General features: G+C 37.0%; 1 protein-coding gene across 1 annotated transcript in view; it reads left to right on the top strand.

Moving 5' to 3' along the window:
- The first annotated feature begins 91 nt into the window (after positions 1 to 91).
- LOC105676823 (interleukin-1 receptor accessory protein-like 1-B) overlaps positions 92 to 19,934 on the top strand; it is a 155,690-nt gene continuing 135,847 nt past the window's right edge. Inside the window, exon 1 of the mRNA XM_012375013.2 lies at positions 92 to 1,346. Within this exon, the coding sequence (XP_012230436.2) occupies positions 1,117 to 1,346 (230 nt within the window). The 5' untranslated portion in view covers positions 92 to 1,116. The remainder of the gene's footprint in view (positions 1,347 to 19,934) is intronic.

Genomic DNA, 19,934 nt, shown 5'->3' with positions numbered 1-19,934 from the left:
GCTTGTGTATAAACACGCGCCGGCCGGCACCGCGAGCGCGACCGAGCGATGCCGAGGTCGACCGAAACGACGCAAGGCAACTTAGGCAACAGGCAGCTCATTTGAAACGCCGCTACGCGCCAGTCAGTGAGTCGTCGGATGCCGTGGGGTGTGCACTGAGTTTGGTATAGTGTATTCCGCGTCGTGTAGTACCAGTCTTCGAGCGATATCATCGTTCCCCATCAAAGCGGCCGGCGTAGACGAGGCATACGATCTCAAGTGTTCGTTAATATACGCCGCACTTGGACACAAAGCGGTGCGTGAGCCGTCTCGCGCAAATATTAGCCGAGAAGTCTCGCCTCCAGACAGAAAAGATGAAGCGAGCTGTCGACTGAAGTCTCGATCCACTGAAGACAAGTAAAGCGCGGGCGAGAGACAGGAGACCAAAGGAAGCGAAGCGCTGATGTTTCGAGTGTTTAACGTTCCCAGGTAAACGCGTCCCCGGCAGAGCGCCGTGTTTGACAGCAAACAAGCGGCGGATACGCTCGCCTTCCGTCGTGAAGAGTTCCGAGAGCATTTTGTCCCGCGGTTCGAGCATCGGTGCATTGTTTGCCATTCGCCGGCGATACGGTATACCCGGGCTGCCGCGAATCACATTTGTGCTGAATCACATTTCGTCGCGACCGTTACAAGTGCGCGCGAACGCCGTCGAATTCGCGCCTCGGCAAGTTCAGAGTTTTAGAGTTTTCGGAGTGGCGCACTGCGACCACCAACTTTGGTGCGGTGTCATTACGCAGCGACTTCACGTGTCTCACTGCCATTTTGCGTACAACAAGTCGTTGAAATCGCGAGTTCAAGTCGTGGATTCCGGAAAGACGCTCGTATGACGCGGACTGCGAATTGCCGACGATTCGGTGTGAATTGCGAGCTTCGATGGCGCGACGATGCGCGTATTATCGCGAAAACTGGTGCGGACGGTGGTGAATTCGACAGCGTGACGTCGTGAATCTCACGCGACACGGATTGCGAGTCTCGGGCGAAACGCCGAGTTTCGAAGGAAACAAATCGCGAAGTATCGTAACGCGGTGTGCGCGAGTGTATCGGAGTGTTTGATTAGACGAATCAGAGTGGTGAATAATGAACGCGAAAATGAGGATTTCGACGGTTATACACGCTATCGTTGCGCTCGCGGTGCTGTCGACGATCGGCCACGGCAACGAGTTGAAGGATTATTGCTCGATACACAAGTTCGATCATCTACCTGGTGGCCTGAGGTTCACGAAGGAGGTCGTTACCACGGAGTATGCCAACGTGGGTGCGTTCAAGGCTCTTCACTGCTGCCTCAAGGGATACCGGAGCATCGAATGGTGAGTCTTGCTGCATCTTTTCGTCACGTACACTGCAAAACAAAAATTCAGATGCCTTAACCTTAAAACAAATTGAGCATTATCTCTAATATTTTGAAGGAATAAAACAATATATAAGGAATAAAACAACACACACAATATTTCTGAAAATTTTTAAAATAGAAAATATTTTATATGAAATTAAATTAGTTTGAATTTAATTAAATGTCAATTAAAGTTTACATTTATAGTTTGTCGAAATACATCTTTTATCTGTATTGTTGAATTTTTTAATACTTTCTTCAGCAAATAAAATATATTTATTTCCTGTGAATGTGTGTATGTGTTTACTGAATTTTTATTGATTTACTTGACACATTTTTCTCTTGAATGCATCTGAATTTTTTTATTGTGTGTACGAAATATTGTTTAAAAATTTTTATACAATATACACATTTCTGTGTATATGTTGTACATGTAATATATGAATTACTGATAAATATGTAAAAGATATCATGCAATGAAGAAGTAAGTTTTTGAGATCTTCATGATATTATTTATTGGATTGTAAATTGTTTATTTAATAAGTAAAATGAAAACTTTAATTAATAACATATTAATTTAATATTTGCATGAAAATAAATACGAAATCCTATAATCGCCGGGTTAGTTTTTATTCTGATATTTTGTTAGTTATTTTAATTTAAGGTAAATTTTACATTACCTTTTCTGATTTCTAATTTATTTTAAAATATCAAGAATTCCAAAATTTGATAGAGAAGATGCTGCTGCGAATTTTCGCGCGGCTTGAAGATCCTTGTCGTATACGTAATATCTTTTCCCTCCGCGCGTTTTCTTTTGCGGAGAGTAAATGCTTTCGCCCGTTCTCCATCTTCGTCCCGAGTGTATTTTGCTTCTCCCTTTATACGTGCGCGACCCCCGATAGGTGATAAATGCGAATGAAAACGAATCGAGTATGCTGCTTTCGGCACAAAAGCGTTCGCCAGCGGGAAGCGTTCGCATTATGCGAATGACATTTTGCTTTTAGCGCGAAGTATTCGCTCCATACTCGTGTAGCACCTGCTTACGGACATCTTTTGTTATCCTTGTTGTCGTACGCGACACGTATCGATAACAAACGTTCACACAACTGATACGCGTCGTACAGACTTCTTCCAAAATAAATTGTAAAATATTTTATGGCAAGTATTTTTCATGGACTTTCTCTTCCATAATTTTTTCATTGTTAATATTAGGTATTTTGTTAATTAAATAGATTTTTTGTCTAAAATATTTTAAATTTACATTTTTTTAATTGGAACACAATTAATAAAACCTTTACAAGTCCATTATGTTTATTTGTAAAGATATAAATTTAAGACCATTTTGAAATAAGCCTTTTAATTAAAGTCTTGAATTAAAATTTTATTAAGATAAATTTTGCCTGAAAAATTAGACGTCGAATAACATTTATATTGATAACTATTTTGGAAAGTTAATTGGCGAAAGAAGACAAATAGCTTTTATCGACAAAAATTATTGATTTATTGTAAACTATTTGAAAAATTTTAAATAATGTCAGATTTAGCTTTATGCGAAATTCCACAACACTTTTTGACTTCTGAACTTCTTTGTATTCTCTAATCTTTCGCGCGTTTGGACTATCGGCCTTTGATTCTTCTTTCAAGTTTTCCTTCAAGCTTCCTAAGTCGTTTCTGATAGTCTCCAATCTTTTGCTCTTTAAACCGCCCCGCAGACTACAATCGGATCTTTGTACCTGCGACTTCTCATATCTGGAAGATCCCGCTCGTATTCTATTCTTCGCGTCTGACCCACATTTTTCTCATCGTTCGCGCACAATATTTCCCGGCGGCGCGCTGAAAGACGGAGCATTAAAGATTTATAAGCTTACGACGCTACGTGACTTGTAAATCTCCGCGCGCTCAGACGGAAAGCGCGGAAACTTTGCTCTTTCTTCGTCTCTCGTAGTCGCGGAAAGTTTCGCGGATCCGGATTCCATCGTTTCGTTCGTTTCCTCGTTCGTTCGTTCGTGCGAAATCTTTATTTCGCGCTCGCGACGCCGGAATCCCTTTACGCGGGCGCTTTTACATTAAGAGCTCGTCTAACGCGAAAATAAGACGCATATTCCACCACGAGATATATATTTCGCGAAGGAACGCCGGGGAAAAGCGAAATCAAGCTCTCGCCAAGTCTTTCCTTTGGAAAAAAAATTTGTAATTTATCTTCGGAATATTTTTTTCTCACATTTTGGAGCGGGAAATGATGAAAACAAGCATGTGAAAATGTTACGTGCAAATATAACTTTTAACGTAGTGTTAAATTTTCTGTTAATGAAATATTTATATTTCATTTATATAATATTTATTAAAGGAAGATATCTATTTTTCTACTGCGACACATGGTGTTTCAGAATAACTTTGAAATATTTTGTGAGAATATACAGAATAATTATTTTGAAATAATGAACGAGTGAACTTAGAAAAGCCTTTTTGCATTAAATATTGCAAATTCAGGACTTTTGTCTCAGAATTTCTTTCTTTAGGACTATCGCAACGAGTTTGGTCTATGAAATGTATTTGTTGGACAAATGGTGTTGTACTAGACAATACTCTTTTCTAGGAATATTCGTAAAACTCGGGGCAGTTCAACGGTAAAGCCGTAAAGCAGGCAATAAAATCGTTGCGACATAGTTGAAGCTCGTCGCGTGCAGATCTTTTTATGTTCGAAGGGCTACAGCGAAACATTTTGATTTTACGACTCACTTGTTTTATTTATTTTTAGTTTATCTACTGTGTTCTGCATCTTTGTGTATTTTTAACAGTATTTTGTAAAGTAAATGTGTGATTTATGTTATCACAAGATTTTATTTTCGATAATAGAATTTTCTTCTGTCATTTAATTTGTAATTTTCGAAACTTTAAAGCGCGTAATAGACGCTTCGCAGACTTACTTACCTATTCTTTCGTGCTGTTTTCAATCATTGAAAAAAGAAAGAAACCTGGAAAAAATATCGGGACTTCTAAATTCGCAGAATTTTAGATCTCTCGGTAAATTAGAGAGCGTCGCTTACGTTCAGCTTAGAGTTTAAGACCCTCTTCAAGCCCACCGGCTCTATTTTCCTACGAATTACAAGCGGCGTTATATCTTCGAAGGTCGCGCGACAGTCCCCGGGTTTTAACGCGAATTACAGGGCGTAAATCGCGTCGCGGGGGAAACAGGAGGGCAGAGTACGCTTGTTTATTCCGCGATAAATCGAGGAGCGTTTCTCGCAAAGTGGAATAACGTGGAAGCCGCGAAGAGTGTGAGAGAGAAAGAGAGATAGTGAGCGAGAGAGTGGAAGAGGGAAAGGGCTGCTTGGCAACTGGGCGCGGCGGAATTACGGGGGGGAAGGGTTGGCGCGAGTGGTTGACAAGCTTTGGCCGCCCCTCTTCGTCCTTGTCGAGTAACCACAAAGCAACGAACAAAGGAATACCCTCGCGAGGACTTTCTGGAGGATCCTTCGCGTTCTCGTGCAAGAACTTTATTATCCTCGGGGACAAAGTGGGGCTTTACCGAGTGCCAAGCTGGGGTACGGCGTTTCCAGGTGTCAAACGGTATATTTGTTCTGCGTATTCACGTCGTAGGGAAGCTCAAGAGAGCGAACATTGACACGCGCATGATTGTGAATAGCGGGAAATGTCAGATCGTTATTAGATTGAAGGGAGAGATGTAAAATCAAGTCATATATTAGTAAAAGAGCATATAAGGAGCTAATTTGAAGTTAAAACGCGAACTTGGAGAAGTTTTTATTTTTTCCTTGTTTAAAATGTGAGTTTTATGTGCGTGATATAAAATGACTATAAAATAGATCATTCATCATTGAAAATGATATCTTGTTTGTTGGTTTTTTACATTAGTAAAATCTATTATTGTATTAATAATTATATTAATAATTATTTGAAACTTTACAATACAATGTATAAACAAGTGCGTGTTATAGCTTTAGGTTATTAAATATTGAAATCATTTTCATCTGTTTTGTAATTGCATTTGCGCAATTTTTTAATTCCCGAAATGAACGTTTAGCGTTTCCTTTGGCGTAAAATTTCAGCGTTTTTGTTGATTTAGTTTTAAAAAAGTAATTACTTTGCTGCATATAATTGCAGCAGATTTCTGTTCCTACTTTTATTAGGTTATTTGATTTTTTTATTAAGCCATTGATTTTTGTGAAATGGTTAAGTTTTACACTAACTTTTAGATTATTAGATTAGTCGATTTATTTCAAGCAATTTTATTTTAATTCGATTTTATTATCAGTGGTTTTATTCTCAGGGATTCTATAAATTATTAACTTATTTGGTTGTATGCATTGAAGAGCCGAGCTAATTATTAACTTAATGGGTTATATATTCCAGTTCCTGAATTATTCAATATTATTCCGCGAATGCTTACAATCTATACGTTTGGTTGTTAAATTATTAATTAAGTAATCGCATTCTCTTTCTCAAGATAAAGTATGTAATAATTAGATTTTTCTTTTTTAACTTACGAATAATTAAATTTTGTTTATTTCAATTATAAATTTTTAAAATGTTATCGATTTATTATAACATTTTTTTAATATAAGCACAGTTTTCTCAAAATTTGATATTTTATTTATCAGATATTTATTAAATGTTTATATTAATAGATAGTTGATTTCTGTAGAATTTAATTATGATTTTGTAGTATAATTATTTTTAAAATTTTATCGTTTTATTAAAACAGCCGTTTGAAAAACAGCTATAAGCTTCGTTTAGCTCCAAGAAATTGATTGACAGTAATTTCATTTATCAGAGTTTTTTTATTAGCATTATATCAGAATGTAATGATCATAACACGAATTAATTTTTTGTATTTTGTGATTTTTCGTTCGTGACTCATGATGAGTTCACGATTTTCTTATGTGTATGAAGTTAGCCCCACACTTTAATAAAATTAAAATAATCGAAATTGTACTGCATTGTACTAGTTTTGTACCAAATTGTACCGTAGTTAATTTTTTGAAAGCGCGGTACAAACCGGTACAAACGATTCTCTTTCGAACCCCGTTGGCCGCGTTTCGATATCTTAAAAAATAGCCGAGTTACCGTATTTACGTATTGTTAAAAATTGCAAAATTTGGTACTTTCGGTCCGGTTGAGGTGCAAACGAAATTCAAAACAGTACAAACCGGTACAAACGATTCTCTTTCGTACCCCGTTGGCCGCGTTTCAATATCTTAAAAAATAGCCGATTTGCCGTAATTACGTAATGTCCAAAATTTTTCGATTTTCTTATTTTTCTCAAAATCCAAATTTGTTAGGAATTTTTTTCAAACGGTACAATGTTTGGTACAACTAGTACAATGTAGTACAGTCGAGAAAAAATCATTTTTCGAAAAGTATGGGGCTACTCAAAAAATTCAAAAATTCTGATTTTTTGGAAATCCGCGCGTGATTTCAAAAAATTAACTACGGTACAATTTGGTACAAAACTAGTACAATGCAGTACAATTTCAATTATTTTAATTTTATTAAAGTGTGAAGGGCTAACTTCATACACATGATTTTCTTTCGACTTTTTAAAATATGTAGCTCGCGTTTGGTCAAAGAATTCTTTGTTTTTTTTCTTTTTTTCTACTCTTCTTCCGCTTTCCTCTCGTCTCACCTGATATGTCTCTATCGACCGTATCCATCTGCAGGTCTGCGATGAGCACGCACGAAATTATGCTTAGGCGCGCATTTGGATCGACTCGATCGTCCCGATTGGACGCGGATAGCCTTGATTAAATTTCACGGAAAAAAACGCAGCCGCGATTCGCCGAACTCTTTTCGTTCGAGCCATTCAAGCGTTTTTTTTTTGCTCCTTTTGCTTCCCTTCCAATTTAACAGCGAATGCGAGCTCTCGAGAACCGGTAGAAAACTAAGATGACAAGCGATTCGCAAACTGAATAGATCGGAAGTTGAAGTATCGACTTCAGAAATATAGTAATCGAAATGTAATTAAACGCGAAAAGTAAATGTGTGATTTGTTATCACAGGATTTTATTTTCGTTAATAGGATTTTGTCCTGTCATTTTGAGGGCGAAAACGAAAGTGGAAAGAAATTATGAAAAATAATTAAGGCGAATAAAACATCACTTTTTTAGAAATTAAACTTCTTCCTCAGTTAATTACAAATCAATTTTTATCTGATATAATTATATTATCAGTGATATAAATTATGTTTTTGTAATGTTTTCGAGTAGTTTACTTTTATATCATTTATAAATTCTAATATTCTTTGATAAATTCTTCTATTCTAAAATATGTAACGATATTTTATTTTTAAACTAATTATTAAGTAGCATTAAGCGCTGCTCCTACATTTTTTAAAATTTAATAATTTTTGAGAATTATTACACTAAAGTTATTTTCTTTCCCTAAATACAAATGCAAAATCCTTTCTTTTAAAGAAACATAATTTCCACCGAAGACGGCGAGAGATCCCAAATCCTTTCTTCCGACGGGATCAGTGCAATTCATAAATATCTTTTAATTCCGGTATATCCTTTTCGGAGGTTTTCGCACGCGGCTTCGTTGGAGGGAAGGGGATGAGCCAGGGGGAGGAGTGGATTTGAAAGGGTTGAATTATGGTCGCGAAACACGTGAGGAAGGAGGGGGAGGCTTTCGCGTAAAGCTCGTTAATTGCGCGCGAACGCTGCCGACGAACAAAAGGTACAAATAGATATGCCTTTACGCGATATGGATTTCCGGCGTGCTGCAATGTTCGCGCGCGTATAAAATTCCGCGAAACAATCGCGCTTGCTAGAAGTAACGGCTCCATCCTCCTGCCCCTCTCGCTTCTTTATCTCTGATTTTTTTTGAGCGATGCTATCGTTACTTTTCCGAGTTTACGCGAGACGCAAAGGATCTTCGCGAATTTATACGTGATCTATCGCACAGTTATCGGATTTTATGGAACGTATTGTTGGATTTTCATCTCTTTGATCTAGATTCTAGAATAATTTTTCATTTAGTTTGCTATTTCACATTTAAGATTGTTTACTTAGCACGATTTAAAAGAAATTAGAAAATAAAAAAAAGATAACACAAATAAATGTAATTTTTATTAACGAAAGTTTAGAAAATTATTCTTTTTGGAAGAATTTTATGTATTTCGATGTTCTTCAAAGAGATCGTAATATAAATTTAAATTTTGTTTCTTTTGAAAAAGGAAATAAAATTGAAGTTAAACATTGTTCTGGAATATAAATTGCATCGTGATTGCGAAGCAAGCACGTCGTGTTTCCGCCGATCGCAATTTGCGCGAACGACGCGCCTATTCATCCGCGCGCGTCAGGGCCGAAAGGGTTAGAGTGCCGGTCTCTCTTCGCGGATTGACCTTGCACAATTGCGAACACGGTTACCTCGTGTATGACCGTCCGAATGACACACTCGCATTATTAGGGATAATGATCCTGGCGTGTCGAGTAAGGATCAGTCGCCGAGAACGCTATTTCGAAATAACGGAAGCCGGTAATCGTTTCGCGGAAAGTCGTTTCCCAGTTTCCAGAGAGACGCCTCTTTTCCGATGTATATGTGTATACACGTGCGTGGCTGTGTGCGTTTTATATGTGTCGCGTCTTTTATGAGAGTAGTTGAAATCGACGTTATATGAGTTCCCAGCGACTGCTGCAAAAAGTTTGTCGAGACCAGAATTTAATTCAGCGCAACTACCTTTGCAGGCCGCATTAATTATAAATTTGTATTTTATAAAAGCTTTTATAACTAGGATGTTGAGGGGGATTTAATATTCAGTTAATCCGATTCACTTTTTTAACAACACGAGAATATTAATCAGTATTAAAATATAAAACTTAATATTATATGTATATTAGTATTATTATATGAAATCGTAATAACAATGATATGAAAGAGCAAATAATTTAAATGAATAGATCTAATTTTAGTGTTACATTAAAAAAAATTCGATTCTACGTCTTTTGATCTTGTATGCTTTTAATTCTAAATCTTAGATTCTAGATTTTCTAAATTTTTTGTACAAAATTTGAAATACTATTTATAAGTCCTACTTTTTTAATTTTTTAAAGAGGTGAATCTAGGTTGATTCTGAATTTAAACCTTTCAATTTAATTATGAATATTATTTACGCAATTTATTCCGAGACTTTTACATCTAAGACGTGGCATGAAGCATATAAATTGTTTATGCAAAATGCAGTTTGCATTACTTATGCGGAACTTGCGGCTTTCGCGGAACATTGTTTTATCTTTGAGCTTTCATACCGAGCGCAATCGTGATTTCGCTACGGAGAAAAGTGCGTCAAAGTACCCCGTTCGCCGAACAGATAGATGAAAGCGCAATAGCTCAGTGTGGTTTCGAATTTCGTTCTCGGTCAGCGAATCCGAATCGCGTTGATGCGCAACCGAAACTTCCGAATGACGTGAAATAATGTACGGAAATGCTGCGCTCTTCAGTCACTGTTCGTACATCTCAAACCGAAACCGTGTGACTTTCAAATCGATTTTTCTAATCATTCTGTGTATCAAAGGTATTAAGGCGGAATGATCGAAGATTCAAATCAACAATTAGTGATTAATAACTCAATAAAATGATTAAGAGCTCACGTTATTTCCGTCCTTAATTAGACGATAGTTTAGTTATCGAAAACAAATGAGATACTCTGTATGTAAAAAACAGGAGCTCACGTTGAAAATTCGGAGATGTTGGGAACAAAAAGGAAATGAGGGATGAGGTGACAGAAGGGCGATGCGGGCAAGGGATGGAAAACGGCGAAAGCCGCGAAAGGATCTTTTGACATTTCGACGAGAATCCCGACGGGAGAAATGTGTGCGCTGAGCTCACGGCCGACGACGTCTGTCAACGTGCACGTTCGTTCTTCTCTCGTTCCCTCCGTATCTCTTTCTCTCTCTTTCTCTCTCTCTCTCTCTCTCTCTCTCTCTCTCTCTCTCTCTCTCTTTCGTTTTTCCGAGAGATCACGAATGCGTCGAACGGGAAAAATGAAGTATGTTCCGTCAGTGGAAACCGCGGATTTTTTAGCTATCTTGACCGCGAATGCTGAAAGCAACTCGCACATCTCACAGCGGAAAGATATTTACGAGCGATTAAATCCTGATTTTTTTATAAAATAAATTAAAATTATATGTATAAGTAAAAACTGTCGAAAATTTTATTCAGATTTTTATAATTTAAACATCGCGCTTCAGGGGGATTTGTTAAAATATAAAAAATTATATTTTAAAATTATATTTTAAAATTATATATAAATTACAAATATTTATAAATGTGTATGTTTGTGTATTTAAAACAAATCATAATTGAACTATTTCTCGAGTATAATGAAACTGGAATAAATTAGTGAGTTCGGCATCAAATATTAATGGGGCGTTGCGCGAAATATTCGCCGGACGCCGTGATTATTCAGTGTATCGAATATTGCGCGGGGAAAACAACATTGTCCGCATACGCACAAACAACGGATCACGTGTTTCGTCCGTTCTCGTCGTTGTTAAAACCGGATCCATCAATCTCGCGATATTTCCGCCGGACAAACGGAGAAGCGAACGGATGGACGAACGGATGATTCAAATCTCGTGTAAGCGCGCTTGTTATCATATTTCGATATCATACTCGCGCGGTGTTTTGTTGTCGGTAACGGCGATCGTGCATCTCTCGGGGTGAGAGAAGGTATCGAACGAGCGGTGTTGAAACTTTCATAGGTCAGAGATTCGTAGAAAAGGTTCGTACGCGCGTGCACGGTCACGGATTGTAAAGTATACCACCGCCGCGAGTTGGAAATTGCGTTTCCGCGAGATATACGTATGTATCGCCACGATCGAGCCGCTATTCTTGTAAATCCCGGTCGCAAATGTTCCGCGTAGAGCGAAGTTACCACTTTCCGGAAATGCTGGCTGCTTGAACTAAAGCCGGAAAAAGTCAGAAAAAAATCGACGGGATGATACAATCGGAATTTTAAGAACCTAAAGAAACAGTGGTAGTATAATGTCAGATGGCAATTGGGATTTGCCGAAGAGATGTTCGGTTGCTATTTGGAAATAAATATTGTATAAAATTGAATGCAAGAAATTTTTAATAGTTCATAAAAATAAACAAAATTTTACATTTGATAAAAAGCGGAAAAACACTAGTGGTAAAATGCTTGATAAAAATGTTTCTAAAGCAATTGTCTTCTGAAATGAATGAGATTTTAAGCGTTTTGTAAAATGAGAAAAAAATACACGTATTAGTATCTCTATGATAATCCTCTAAACAATTTTGTTAATGGCTCGTGTAAAGCTGTCTTTTTTTTTCATTTTTAGTTAGTCAGATTAATATCTATTTTTAACGAAGGTCCAGAGAATAATGTAAAATTTTTTACCGAATTGCTTTATGGAATTTTTGTGCATTGTATACATTAAAAAAAAAAGAGAATTCTTGCAGTTAAAATTATTTTATTTTTATGATTTTATGCATTTGTTTCCAAATAACGTCAGCTAAAGTTGTTACAACGTTAAAATAAATTAGTATTGAAGAGAAAAAAATTTGTGTCGAATAGGAATCTGAACACACAGTTTGCTCTTATACAAAGGTGCGAAATAATTGATTCCGTCGATATCCCACGTTCGCGTGACGGTTGATGTCGTTTGACAGATTTACTGTTATCCAAAGAAACGGAAAGGTTGATAGGATGCGTCATGGCTTACTAATTAGCTATAGGAAACGTACAAAGAAACGATGGTGTACATGCCGCGGGCTATTAGTTCACTCATTTCTATTTCTGTTAGGGGAATACACTCATCGCGTATCGCGAATCGTTTACAAAGTACGTAACGAAGATGCAAGCGAAGGACTTTTTTACGAGCCCCATAAATCGCGCCGTTGATTGCGGCCTTTTTACAACCTCACTAGAGATTTCTCACCTACGTTGACTTTACGATTTTTAAAAGCTCGTTAAACAATTTTTTTTCTTTATCATTTTTCCACTCAACATTTTACACTGTCAAATTGAAAATTGAAAAACTCTGCGGCAACAGCAATAATAATAATTTTCACACAATTAATTTTCTTCTCGCAATTAATTAATTTACTGCATGATAAATATAGTGAATTATTCAAACGCGACGAAGATGCAAATGAAAGAATTCTTTATGAGCTCCATAAATCACGTTGTTAATTATGGTCTTTTTGTACTCTCGGATTTTTCATCTATGCTAATTTTACGATTTTTAAATTCTTATTTCCCACAATAAACATTCATTATTCTTTTCTTAATCAATCTTTTTATTGAATTAAATTAATATTTCAAAAGTAGTATAATAAATGATGGCAATAATAATTTCTATACATCGTTAATTTTTTCTCATCCAATATTAATTAATTAATCATGTAATAAATATACATTTTGTTACTTATGTGATAGAATTTTTACAATATTCCATAAATCACGCCGTTGATCATGGCTTTTTCATACCGTCTGTTTTTTATCTACGCTAATTTTATAATCTTTTGATTCTTATTCTTGACAATAAACATTCGTTATTTCTTTCGTCCCTTTTTGCATAATTTTATTAATAATTAAAAAGTTGCGCGACAATAAATATGATAATAACAATGATTTAAGCGGGGCAATTAACGTTTTTTTTTTTTTTTTTTTAAAATAACTAACTAAGTAACAAATACAGCAGGTAATAATTTCTGCGATGCAATTAAGGTTTTTCCCCGACCGACTCTTTCGTAATGCAAACAGAAACCGGGCTATCAAGCGATAATTATCTTATGCGGCAACTCGCATCTTTCGCAATAAAATCTCGTGGAATCGCAGAAACAACTCGCGTCGCGTAAAACCTTGCTTTCGTTATACTATTTCGCGGAATCGCGGAGAAAACTATTTCGCTCGTGACGAAGCGGTCGTTGAATCCGCGAACTTTCGCTTTTACCAGTTCTTCTTTTCTAATATTCGCTCGATCGCGCATCATGTTGATTATGCACGTCGCGAAAGTTACAGCTGCATACATTACAATGTTAGATCACGATACGCTAATCAACGGTGGGTGTAATAGCGTTTTCAGGAATCGTGTGACTCCGCTATTGTTCTCCTATTCGTGTGTATGTGTGCGCGTGTAGCTATTTTCCGGGTATCGTTTATAAAGTTGTCTTATAGCTCGCTTATTGTTGTTAATAATTGATGCAGCCGTGGACGATGACCTAACGGTGAGGTTGCAGACGTTCCTGATTATAGAGTGTGTTCCGAGAAACATGTATAGACGCATTGATAGTGAGATTATGGTTTCCAGACGACTCTTGACTAAAACTGTAATTGTAATACTGTAGAATCATATTGTAGGTTCAAGTCTATTTAATTCTTGATGTCAAAAGTCATCTTTGTTATATCTATTTTTCTTCCTTCTTATTTAAGAAATATTTTACTCTAATTTAATAATAATTGAGAGAATTTGGAAATTATTATTTTACAATTTAATAACATTCGAAAATGTGTAAAATATTCTTAAAATTAAGGATACTTTTTTAAATTTAATTTTGAATAAATTATTGTGATAGCGAGATTAGAATTTTGAGACGATTTTTTCTTTGTCAAAAAAGCAAAACTTAATTATAAATTAATATTACATTTTGAGTCTATTTCTTAATGTTTTTATTATATAGATTTTTTCCTTTTTTATTTAAATTCAAAATTAGTTAAAAAATTTAAAAACAACTCAGACCGCGCAAAATAATTTTTATTTTTTAAATTAAAAATACCATTTTTGATCTTAAGTGAAATTTATGCGAGAACTTTTTTTTTCGATAGGATGGAAGAAAAGATTCCCCGATGTAAAATCACTTTGAAAAATTTTCTTTTATCAGCATTCCGCACGTTTAGCTTTTACAAAAAAGGGGAACGACGTTCGGCTTGCCTCCTTTCCCCCTAAATGTCTTCAACGTCGAAAAGGCGAAGGGAAATTATCCCTTTTCGCGTCGCGCGCGAGTTCCGCTCAACTTTGCGCCGTAACTTTATCGAGTTGTGGCGGAACTTTCGCGTCGTCTCTCTCCTCGCGGGTGAAATCGCATTCCAGGAATCGCACAATGCAACTGTTTCTTTACTCGCGGTTGCGTCGCGTATGCGAATCGCGCCGGTTGAAACGCGCGTTCTGTAAAGATGCGGCTATAAAAGCACATACAATACATATGTATGCATAATACATATGTGCACATATGGCCTGTATTATTGATCGGAAAATTAATGGCATATCCTCGGCGTTGGCGCGGCGTGCTTTTATCATTTGAAGAAGCACAATTTAATTTCCGCGCGAGGATTTATGACGTTAAGCGGGTTTTCACTTCTATGAAAGATTTACTTCCGAAATCGCGAAATCTGGCAGCCAAAAGTTTTCTCAAATTTTTCAGCATTTAAGAATATGATAATCTTGAGCCCGACGATTAAAGTGCAACACGATTTTAACTGCATCTCTCTTATTGTAGTACAAAATTAAGAATATGCAAAACGGAATGTAGCAGATGAAATAGAAAGGAGTCAAAAATCTTCAATCCAGAGCTATTTAGAGAGTTATTATTATTTCAAAAAATTACACAAGGTTTTGCAACAAAAATCAAAATTTAATAAAGTTAAAATTATTTCAATCCAGTTGAAAATTAAATCGAATTTAATTATTTGCAAATAATCTTTCTGATTGTGGCAACAAGCGTTAAGGATCTTGATAGCTATTTACGTTAAGCGTTTGAGTTAATCGGTTAACGACTGGACTTTCGGAATAATTCGACTTAACCCGCTTAACGCTTGCCGAGGGCTCTAACAGTATACTGACGCTTAGCGCTTTCTTGTCCCAAATGTTTTAACGACGGCCACATACGCCGTTCTATTGTGTGAATTCCGGCAACCGTGACCGGCATGTGAACCGCATGCAAGCGAGCGAGCGGCGTAACACTCAGGTGAAACCGCCTTCCTAGAAGCTGATAATGCGTTCTCGACTTCTTCCCGCGTGTTGTTCCCTCGACCGGGTGTACCGGGTGTCCCGACAGATGTGCGGCTGCCAGAGACAGCGTATTTCTCATTGAATACTCCTATAATTTCCAGAGGTCGGTTGCTACTTACCGAAAGTGTACTTCATTAAATATGTACGTCGACATTTGCACCTTCGTGCACTCGGTATGCTTTGCTCGTGTATTCGGTTGGCTTTGAGCGACACTTGGTACTGCGAATTGACAAAAGCGCTGCACGAGTTAAATATTGATGAGTTCGGGCGAACCCACTCGCTTTATTTAGCGAGAAATTTGCGGGCCATTCCGGGAAAATGATTTTACGATCAGGCGGCTCGTTTAATAAGGGTACACGATGAGGGGGGAAACAGCGAAAGGAAGATACGAGGGGGCGTGTGCACGAGATGTCGCTCGTTCCGGGAACGTTACCGTTTACAGGGAAATACGCGTGTATGCAGAAACGCAGGTGCGCACGACGAGCCGGATGGGACGGTCGGGAGGAGATGGAGAAGGCGGTAAGAGGATGTACAAGTCCTGGTCGAAGCTGTTTCCTTATGCATATGCGATAAATTTATGCGTTTCTCCTCGCCCCGTAATAGTCGATCGTGTTTATCCTTTTGTGTCTTCCTTTGTGCATTTTATTTTGAGAGAACGATAAAATCGGAATCAAAGTTTTCTAAGTTGATTTACAAGTCGCGCGGAAAGTGGCGAGTCGATTTAATAAGTCGATAAAATATAAAGCGGTATTCTGCAAATATTGTCATTTTTCGAAGCGAGATACTAGTATGTTTTTTAAATCTTTCTTTGCGATTTTTATAATTCTGTGTCAAATTAGCGAAACGAAACATGATACAGTTAGCATAAACGAAACGTATCAAAATGCATATTTCAAAAAGTTATTTTCTTCTTAAAATCAGGTCATACAAATTCGGTATCGAGATGAGAAACGAAAAATCGTGTCAATTTTTTTCTTGCACTATATATATATATATCGAAGCAAATTAATTTTCTCATACGTCACCACTCTCGCATTCGATAGCAAATAGATCGGAAATTCCTTTTTTAATTGTTTTGTGTAAGTTCAATCTGTTCGTGTATTTCTATTTTAAAATAAATTTTATGGTAGCTGATTGAGATTTGCAATATTTATTATTCTACAACGAATTCTACAACGAATTCTACAACGAATTCTACAACGAATAGAGTTTTGTATATATTTTACTGATTCATACTATCGCACGTGAAGGTTGATATGCGACGAAACTAATTGCTTTTGACTCGCAAGAAAAAGAAATCTTGATTTATAGCGGGAAAGAATTTTACACGACTTCTCGAAAGGAGAATAGTTTAGTTCCACTATTCTTTAATCAATTGATATCCTGCAGGCTTAATTTTTTTCGCGTTATAACTTCCAGCGCTACTTCGCACTTGCCACATACCTACGCAACCATCATTTATTCACTGTCTCATTTTATATTGATTGCACGTATCGTTTTTATTTTACGTTTGCGTCATTGAGATAACGGTAGAAACTAAAGAGAAAGTTTGACTAATGAAACCTCGCTGGGTTTCAATAAGTTGAGATTACAAGAATTCAATTATATTTTGTTTTTTGGAACTTTTATGAAACATCTTTATTGGTTCAGTATTTGATCTTCGAAAATATTATTTATGTGTAACAGTTTTATTGACATTTTTTTGTTAAGTGATTTTTTTAAAAGTCGATAAGATTTGTCTATAAAATCTATAGTTTATTTAAAATAAATGCGAGAGTTCTTTTTCTTTAATTTTGTCTCTTTCACCAATTCTTTAAATGCCGCGCGCAATCGAGACGGAAACGTTTGCTTCGATTAAAATAGTCGGAGTGCGCGACTAACATTGATTGAATTTGTACGCGAATTTACTTCCGGCTGGAAAATCTACAAATCGAGGATTTTTATGATTTTCAGATCGAACTTTTCGTTTTGCGAAAAACCGTTCGGAATTCGCGGATGACGCAATCGACGGCAATCGAATGCCACATGTATGAGTGGCGCGAGTGATAAATCCGCGAATGATGAACCAACGAATGAAGATGAAGCGAGATACGTCGAGAGGGGTGGGTTTCAATATTCCGCCGCTAAAAGCCGTCGTGTTTGCCGTTGAAACGTCAGCCGGGATTATCAAAGATTAATTTCATTCGCTAAGTGCGCGCGAGATATATCAGGTGCAAAAATCCCATCAAATTCGATCTCGGAAGGATAAATACATAGTCGGCGATTTATCGCAATCGATAGATAAACCGTGATTTTTCCGAATATTTTTTTTCAAAGCTTTTAACTTAAATTTTAATTGTCCAAATCATATGAAAACACAAAGATAATTTAAATACAATATATTTGTTAGAGCATTGCTCTTATATTTCTGTTACATATTTCTTTATTTTCTGTTATATTTTTATATTATTTGAGATATTAACGGAACGTTTTTCATAATAGATTATTACTTCCTCTCTTTCTCTTTGTTTTGTGTTTCTTTCATAAAATACTTGAATAAGGCGAGAAATCGTCTTCCATCACGCTTGATCGAATATTAATTTCCTTCGTCCTTTCGGCTGAACTATTTCGAGAATATAATCCTCTCGGAATGCTTCATTGTATAACTTGGAGGACTTTGTGATGAGCTGTATCCTTGGCTAAATCCTTCTTTACCTTCTCGATCTCTCAACAAGCGTCGGAACGTATCAAGTCAATGTTCGGATTCATGAGTTTGATTCTGCAAATTAATTTACACAATCCATTATGTGCAAAAGTTATCGCAAATTTTCTTTGCAAAATTTAAAATTGCAATTAAACTTGAAACTTTACAAAACTTATATAAAACGATGCAACTTAAGTTTTTCGTATCTAATTGTCACAAATTTTAAGGATTTAAGATTTCGAGATTGAACCTTTTGAAGATTTAATTGTTAAAAATAAATATTCTCTTGTTTGAGTAAAATTTCTCGAATTTTTATGTGTAATTCGCCGCGAATCACATTCATATGTAAAATAGGTATCTACACCACATATGATACGTTAAGGTTCAACGCGTCCCATTTCTGCAGCGTGTTGAACTGAATGTGCGATTTCTTGCAGCCTCGCTTCGTCCTTTGTTCCTTTCAGCGAAATAAAATCCCGTTTCTCGTGCCTTTTCACGCTTTCCCTCTGGAACATTCCGATCTTTTTTCTGCTCAAAGAGAGAATGTGTGTTATTTTAAATATCGCACAATCCCCGAGACTCCATTATACGCGCAGACCGGTTGAAATTCCGCGTGGAGAGACGTTATTAATCTTTCAAGTCTTCCGCGTTTCTTTTTTAAAAACCGTGCGAAACGTGCTAGATTTTTTATCACTTTTTTAAAACTTCCGTTTTTAGATAAAAATATAATTTTTGAATAATAAATTGTTAATAAATTAAATTAATTTATACGATTTTAAATTGCTCATTTGAACGACATTTTGGGATTTAAAATTGCGATAACCCAAAGTGAGCCGCGCTATGAATGAAAATCAAAACAAAGAGCTTTCATCAGGTTAATTAATGATCACGCCGGGTGTCGGGAAGAAAGATTTTCGCGGAAGTGGCACGGAAACGTCGGGTCGATATCGTTGCGGGACAGGGGCAGGAGGGAGGGAGTTAACGAGTGATGAGGAAGCAGCCTTTGGCGCGTAAAAGCGCTTTGAAAAATGGGTTGACTTTTACTGGGTGCGCGGTCATTACTGGCCCGCAGGTAATTACAGGGTGTCGCCTCGTAAAGCTGTCTCCGTTGAACTTTTAATGTAGACGTGGACGTAATGGTCCCGTGTCTTCCCTTGTACTCCCCCGATATGTTCCGCGGGAAATTGGTGTCCCGTGCCTCGGCTGCTGCTGAATTATGCGAAAATAGCATCGCTTTAAGCTCCCGCTATCCGTGCGGCGAGAATCTTTCATGGAAAATGGAGATTTCGCTAAGCAGTAATTTTCATTAGAAAATCCTGATGACGATATAAGCTTGCATTGTTGCGCCTTTCACGAAAAATATCTTAACCAGCATTCGTGTCATTGCCGGCAACAAGTCTTGGAAGATACATCGTATATATAAAATATTTATATTAACATATTTACGTATGTATTATACTTGTGTGTTGAGTATCCATTGAAGAATTAAGCGACATTATTGCTCTCGAAGCTCGATACGAAATGCACGATACTGGAGCATCGAAAGGGTTAATTCACTCGGGGAGTTGCTGTTCGCGCCCTTAACGGCAATGGTGTAACAGCAGTTCTGTAAGAACGCTATCCCGCGCGCGCCGCTATTGCGGGGGCGTAGTTCGAATTGCGTTAGGAAAGTTCGGAAATCGTCGTTCGGAGTTTCGACTATGCCGTTACCGGTCTTAACTTTTCCCATTGTCGGCCAATCGTCAGCGTAAGTAAGAAACTGCGCTAGCTCTCGTGGGAGGGGCGGCTGTAACAGGGACTCTTGCGGTCATTCTTGTTCTTGAAGCGATAAAAAGAAGATTAAATCAAGTTTGTTCCCGAGCACAAAATTGTACGAAATTCTCTATTATTA

The sequence above is a fragment of the Linepithema humile genome, chromosome 8, assembly GCF_040581485.1.
Source record: "Linepithema humile isolate Giens D197 chromosome 8, Lhum_UNIL_v1.0, whole genome shotgun sequence".
Classification (NCBI taxonomy): domain Eukaryota; kingdom Metazoa; phylum Arthropoda; class Insecta; order Hymenoptera; family Formicidae; genus Linepithema; species Linepithema humile.
This window is presented reverse-complemented; position numbering and strand designations above follow the sequence as displayed.